At 31.7% G+C, this 7398-nt stretch overlaps 2 protein-coding genes across 3 annotated transcripts; both read left to right on the top strand.

Moving 5' to 3' along the window:
• Positions 1-1204: 1204 nt before the first annotated feature.
• Positions 1205-3817, top strand: LOC133778260 (uncharacterized). Of its 2 annotated transcripts, none has more exons than XM_062218130.1 (7): positions 1205-1416; positions 1964-2424; positions 2520-2755; positions 2842-2922; positions 3030-3105; positions 3210-3308; positions 3431-3817. In XM_062218130.1, exons 2-7 carry the CDS (start codon positions 1986-1988, stop codon positions 3628-3630), a joined length of 1131 nt encoding a protein of 376 aa, XP_062074114.1. In that variant the 5' UTR covers positions 1205-1416; positions 1964-1985; the 3' UTR covers positions 3631-3817. The 2 variants fall into 2 exon arrangements, with proteins under 2 accessions (XP_062074114.1, XP_062074116.1); XM_062218132.1 differs by having other exon boundaries at positions 1233-1406.
• Positions 3818-4303: 486 nt separating this feature from the next.
• Positions 4304-7398, top strand: LOC133778261 (uncharacterized). The gene is made up of 7 exons (XM_062218133.1): positions 4304-4905; positions 6099-6158; positions 6261-6343; positions 6447-6511; positions 6599-6632; positions 6718-6788; positions 6925-7398. The coding sequence occupies exons 1-7, from the start codon at positions 4611-4613 to the stop codon at positions 7013-7015; spliced, it is 699 nt and encodes a 232-aa protein (XP_062074117.1). The 5' UTR covers positions 4304-4610; the 3' UTR covers positions 7016-7398.

Below are 7398 nucleotides of genomic sequence, written 5' to 3'. Positions count from 1 at the left end.
AAATAAGAATAGATAGATCAATTATTTGAATACTTTATTTCAACCGATTACTTGTTTTGACATTTTATTTTTAAAAATTAACCTTTAGACCATGTATGTATTCAAAATGTTAATCTTTATAAAAAGTAAATTATATATATATATATAATACTAGATACAAGCAACGTGCAATGCACGTTTCCTTAATTTTATTTATAGAATTTATTAATTATTTTTATTAAATTTGTATAATTGTCATATAAATTTCAAATAAATAAATAATGTTATATATAAAAGAATGACATAAATATATTAAGAGAAAAATAAAACCAAAATATTGTTTATAAATTTTAAAATATATATAATATGATAATATTTTTAAATATAAATGATAATTTTTTTAATAAAAATTAAAATTATGTATTATTATTACAATAACATTTTATAATATTTAAATTTATATTAATATAAGTATTAAATATTATTACCATAATAATATTTTATAATATTTGAATTCATATTAATATGATAAGTAAAAAATTAAGATTATACATTATTATCATAATAATATTATATAACATTTAAATTTATATTAATATAATTATTAAATATCTAGTGTTGATTATATATTATTATAATAATATTTTATAACATTTGAATTTATACTATAATATTTGAATTTATTTGAATTATTTATTTTTAATTAGTTTTAAAAGTATATTCCGCTAAATATTTAAAATATTTTGTTAAAGTTAATAAGACAAACTGTTAAAACTAATAATTTTTGTTATCCACACATTTTTTATATAAATATAGAAGATATATATTTTGTGTAAGAGTTTATACCATTTTGAGCATTCTATCTTCTATTTTATTCAGTTATCAATTTGAAGTCTTTATTTTTAAAAGTTAATAACATTGAATTATTTATTAAAAAAAAAGTTAAAAATTTATTATAAAAAGTATATACATAATTTATGTTTTCTTATTAAAAAGAAGGGCAAGTAAAATCTACAATTAATTATGAGTGAAAAGAGAATAGAGGAAGATATTTAAAAATTAATACATAGAGAATGTTTTGCTATTTTTTTTTAGATTCTTATCTTAGATGGTAAAAAAACAAAAATTAATCATTAAAAAAAGTGATAAATTAACTTGACACGTGTCATTATCATGTTTTTAATAATATACTCATTATTATTATTTCAAATTGAGATGCGTATTAGTTTCTTTTCTTTCTAGACACTTCTCTTTGTTTTTCTATTTGCTAAATTTCATAGTCGGTTCGGTTTAGGCCTTCTCCTTTTTCTTTTTCTTTTTAATTATTTGGTTTAAAAAATCAAAATAAAAAGAGATTTTTATTTCTTTTCCACCAAAATTCGTATCCAATTCTTCGTTTCACTCTAGGTTTTTCTCCCTTCCATCAGGTTCTTTCAGGTAATCTCTCTTTCTGGTTCTCGATTTATTGTGGTCTTTCAGTTCTTCCTTGATCGCTAATTGAAACAATTTTTAAATAATTTGTATAGATTTATGTGTTTATGGTTTCCATGGCGTTTTTTCAGATTCGATCATTTTGATATGTAGTTTTTATTTGGAATTTTCTTCTATTACAATGATTATATTAGGTTGCAGTTTGTTTTTGGAATTTTAGCTTTGATTTGCGATCAATTTCACCGTTTTTTTTAATCTTATTTGTATTCTGATGGTTAATTAGGGCAAATGTCCTATTTGGGATGCTTTTCAAAATTTGTGTTTTTATAGCACTTAATGGAGTTTATATGTTTCTGAATTTTTTATAAGCACAAATAGTTTTCTTCTGTCTTTATGTTTTGCCATTCCGTTAATGGTGAATTGGGTTTGTATGTTATTAGATGTTATTGTCGCTTGATAATTGGTGTGGTGTATTCATGGACAATGAGCTGATTTTTGATCCAAGTCTTAAAGCTCAGCTAGTCGAATTGCTTGCTTTTATTTTTTCTTTCAGGATTTGTAGTAGTTTTTTGAAAATGCAAGGACGTGGTGGCCGTGGTCAAGGTCGAGGCCAAGGGGGTGGTGGAATGAGGAATTCACTATTTGACTTTGATCAGCCATTTCCTGGTTTTGGTGGTTTTGGAGGTATTGGGGGCCATGGAAGTTTATTCTCTAGTGTTTTCGGAGGAAGGAATCCCTTTGATGACCCTTTCTTCAATCGCCCATTTGGAGGAGGCATGCTTGAGTCAAATTTCTTTAATCCCATCGGAAATCCTTTTCCTGAAATGCCTCCGTTTGGGTTTATTGAGCAACAAGCTCCGGAGCCTAAAAGATCAAGGGGGCCAATCATTGAGGAAATTACGTCTGATGATGATGAGGAGGACAATGCTGGTAGTGAGAAGTATGAAAATCCTAGAAAGCTCCTTAAGTCGGGCAATGGACCATATGTTGAGGATCCAGATGATCAAGTTGAAGGTAAACAAGTGTTTTCAGCCGAGTGTCTTTGGCTTACTCTAATTATTGAGTTGAAACGAATAAGCTGGATTATTTTTCTTACCTTTGTGTTGCAGAGAATAAGAGGAGGCATTTGCAGCACCGAAATGACCACAACGGGTTCAATCACTCACAGATGCAAGCTCACAATGGGTTCAATCGCTCACAGATGCAAGCTCACAATGGGTTCAATCCCACGCAGATGCAGCCCCAAACTCATAGTTTCACCTTTCAGAGCTCTTCTGTCACTTACGGTGGAGCTAATGGAGCTTATTATACTAAATCTAAGGCAATGAGGACCGGAAGTGATGGGGTATGTATTTCTGAATTGTTATGATATTATCAGTATTTTTATTTGTTGCTTGTCTCTTACTTGTTTTCAATTCAATGTATGAACAGTTGACAATTGCAGAAAGCAAAGAAGCCGATACTGTTAGTAGGCAAGCAACCCACAAAATATCTAGGGCCCTCCATGATAAGGTATATCCTTATAAAATAGTGATTTTTTTATTGTTGGTGCTGCTGCCATTCTTGCTTGATTTTCCTAATTCATTGATTCCTTAACTTACATTCTTTCACATTTACAGGGTCATTCTGTTGCTAGAAAGCTTAATACAGATGGTAAGGTTGATACAATGCAAACCTTGCACAATCTCAATGAAGGTATTAATTGTTGATACATACAATGCATTGTTTTTTGAGGCTCTTAGCTATGTTACAACACGAATGGTGACTAACTATAAAATTGTTTTCTTCGGGAATAATAGATGAGATCTCTGGTTTTGAAGAAGCTTGGAAGGGAAAGGCTCAGAAACATCTACCTGGCTGGACTGGTAATTTTGATGGTTATGGAATTGAAAACACAGGTTAGTTAGTACTTTCTTTTATGTTTTGTCTGCAACAAACCGAAGTGTTATCTGAAATTGTGCTTCATTTTGAGAAGAAGATGATGAATTCTAATCCATCTCTTTGCAATAATATGTTTCAGGAGCTAGCAGCAGCGATCAAGACGGCCGCAGAGGTTGGGCGCTTCCATCTTCAGAACCCTCGCAGCATTCGGGTAGAGTGATGCCGGATTTGAGAGACAGGGTTGGATCCTCTCGTCCGCAGCAGCATCCTGGTACGATGAAGGTGGCAGATGATGTTAAAAATAGGAGCTCCCACCCTCGTGGGAGGGCAAGAGATTGAATTTTAGGTAGAAACAGAAGTGGCTTTGGGGTCTCCCATATTCGTTTTGCTATGCACCTTAGTGAATATTGTAAGCATCAAAATATGGCTAAACTTCGAGATTGAGTTCATACTTACTCAGACGATGTTATCATACATAATGTTACAAAATAGTAAAAGAAGTGGAAAACTAGAGCCTTTTTGAGTATTTGTTTTAATATTGCTTTATTTTTTTTCTTTCTAAAACTCGTATACTTTTAACATTTCTTCCTTACAAGTTTACTAATTATTGGAAAATATGCTCCAAAGGTCAATTTTGACCAAAATATTCTTCCCATAATTGTACTCTCTCTACCTGTGTCGGCAAAGCACCATTTCAACGCTAACAATAAGTCTTATTTTTTTTTATATGAATAATTTAGTTATTTTTAAATTAATATAAAATAATTTCATATGCTTTTTTTTTCAAAAAAACATTACATATTATAATAAAATGCATTTACAGAATATGTTATGTTGAATTTTATTTTACAATAAAATTCTCAAAAAAAAAAAAAACATTGTCAACTAGTAGAAGAATTTTAGACTGTATATTTGATTTTTGTCGATACATTCTTTAGCATATTTATAGAAAGATAATAGTGTCTAGCAACTCCAGGAATATTATATATAATTTACAAATATTTACAACAAATGAAAATGATGAAAATGAAGGGTTAAATTGAAACTATGGTGTGGTGATTTCATATGATTTTTTTAATATATATATATTTATTTTTTAAAATTTTAAAATAAAAATAGTAACGAATTAAATTATTTTAATTAGATAAGAAAAGTAAAAATAATTGGATCAAATTCCTAACATTTGTGATGAGCATGTATGGCAAAACGCTGTCCACTAAATTTGCAATATAAAATCCCAAAACTTTGAAAATTACATCTCAAATTAATCGAAGAAGGAGACACCAATCCCTTCTCTTAGGGTTTTCAGAGCTGAAAAAATGGCGGTTGTCAGAACCACTACCAATGTCATTCTCAATAGACTTCTCCAACCATCGATTTCTCTTTCCTTGCTGGTCTCCGACTCCAGTAAGGCCACCACCACTATCAATGCGATGCCGCGCCGCTCAGCTCTGCAGCGAGGGATCAACCTGGCCCAAGTCCGGTGCGCGGCTTCGGGTTCCGAAGGTGGCGGGAAGGTTTCGTCTCGATTGTCGCATGTGCAGCAGCTCTTGCACGAGGCTGAGGAGCGGGCTCTCGAGGCTGACGACGGTCCTACCCCTAATATCACTCTCGGTATGGAAAATTTAAGATGTCGAAGTTCATATTTTGATGAGCTTGATACATAACTAGTTGATTTCATTCACCATGTCTGTTGTGGGAAATTTATTAAGTATTATCTTTTTTTTTTCAATTCAGTAGCGTAGATTCAAGAAAAACATAACACAATCAATGGAACACAGTACCCCCTTGGAAGATTAAGATGAAGGAAGAAGTTTCTTTAGAGGTCATTGGTCTCTTGATAACTAATTGACTGGTGAGAAATCTAGTTTAAGGCTAGGTTTGGGGAAGAAAATGAGAGGTATTTTGAAATAAATAGTAGGGAGAGAAAGGAGAGCACTTTGTCCTTGTTTTGTTTGGTATGGAAGGAAGTAGAGAAGACCAAAATCTTTCACTTACATAGCAATTGTTATAACTTCTTGATCCCCAAATATTGTTGGAGGAATGAAGGTACCTACGCAGCAGTTTTCTTAACTTCCTGATCCCCAAATATTGTTGGGTTAGGCTAAAATAACAGACTTCTAATCAAACAATCGGTATGCCCCATATCTATCCAATGATCCTCTCTTCCTACTTCTCCCTGGTACAGAACACACTAAATGTGTATGTGTGTAGATACTCATTTATGTGTTGCAGACTTCTAATCATTTTGCTGTGGTTGGTTGTTATTAGGTGAGGCCAGCCAGACTGGAAAATCAAATATTGTTATCTGATCATGTTTAGAAGAAAGAATAGAATAGGAGAATAGGATAATTTTCATTGTCTATTTTTTTTCAGAGTATGTTAAAGAAACTAATCAAGTCGCCTAAATGGGATAATTTATTCTCATTGTAAAACTTAGGATATCCTACCTAGTCTCATATATATGTACAAAAGTTTACAATTTTGTATCTTTTTTTCCTCATAATTGTTTTGTTTATTAAAGTTCATTTCACTCCCTTTTTCTTGTTTTTATTTTTCTTAATCCAATTCAATGTTATTCTATATATAACTCACCAAACGAGCCTTTGAGTAGTATTTATTAAAATTATACTTATATTTCTAGATAGCTATACTTTTTTTTATTATTATTTGATAAATGCCTATCTAGATTTTCAATCTAATAGCTCCTTATCTTTGTAATCTAGTTCTATTTTCTATCTGCTACATATCAAAAGTACTATATTTAATTGCCCCTCTGTTTTTTCTTTCTTTCTTTTCTTCTTCAGACCATGTAACAGTGAGTTTTGCTAGAAGTGGTGGCCCTGGGGGTCAGAATGTTAATAAAGGTTTGTTTAACGACTATTTTGATCAGTATTTATTATGTTTGTTTCCCATTTCATTTAGATGCCCAATTCTAGTTGCTTTTGTTTGTTCCTTTTCACTTACAGTAAATACGAAGGTGGACATGCGCTTCAATGTTAAAGATGCACATTGGCTAAGTCAAAGGATCAGGGAGAGGATTCTGCAAATGGTTTTTCACTGCTCATTAGTTTTCATTTCTTTGTGCTTTGTATGGGGACATTTCTTTTTCTGTCTTTCTACAATTGACTTGTCATTTTCATTGTTATGGGCAGGAAAAGAATCGAATAAACAAGGATGGGGAGCTTGTGATATCTTCAACAAGGACTAGAACACAGAAGTTAACTTCTTTCCTCTTCTCCTTTAATTATCCATGTTGCTTATGAGTTGCCAAAGCCTATGGATTGATTCCACCATTCTTCTTCAGGGGTAACATTGAAGATGCTTTGGAGAAACTTCAGGTACTAATGAACGGATTAGTCTTTCTTATCTTCTATGTCAAGTTATAAGGTCACGATGTCAATGAAAACAATTCTTCTTAAATAGGCAATCATTGATGCTGCTGCTTATGTTCCTCCTCCTCCTTCCGAAGAGCAGAAGAAGAAAATTGCAAAGATGTAAGCTCCCTTTGCAATGTTTTTACCTGCCAGTCTATAATGTCTTCTACTTTTTTTACTGTGTTATTGTACACATAATGAGGGGTGCCTAATTTGGTTTTTTCATGTCATTTCTTTGTTGTCGTTGTTGTTGTAGGGCTGCTATTGGCGAACAAAAACGTCTTAAAAGCAAGAAGGTTCTTTCCGATAAGAAGGCGTTCAGAAGAAGTCGGAACAGTTGGGATTAACTTACCATATGGTGTTAGTATTTTGAGATCATCAAATATGTTCGTTCCTTTTCTTCATCACTTGGAGTACGATTCTTCATATATAACTTCTAATATTTTGTATTGGTATATATATATATCCATTTTTTCTCTTCGCCCATTTCTAGTAACAGTTATTATTTTTTTTAGGGGTCTCAAAGATGCATTTTGCATTAGTAATCCATACAAACAAAAATCTAGAGATGAAGATTATTGTAAATTCCTTGATGAACAAGCTGCTTTCTAGATTGATTACACATTGAAATGACTGATTATGATATGAACACTGTACATTGTAGTTCTCTTTCTTGATGTAAGACTAGTCTAAAAGTGAGTGCGTGCATTTTGCAAATCTTTGAATTGAA

Source organism: Humulus lupulus, chromosome 5 (assembly GCF_963169125.1).
Source record: "Humulus lupulus chromosome 5, drHumLupu1.1, whole genome shotgun sequence".
NCBI classification, from domain to species: domain Eukaryota; kingdom Viridiplantae; phylum Streptophyta; class Magnoliopsida; order Rosales; family Cannabaceae; genus Humulus; species Humulus lupulus.
This window is presented reverse-complemented; position numbering and strand designations above follow the sequence as displayed.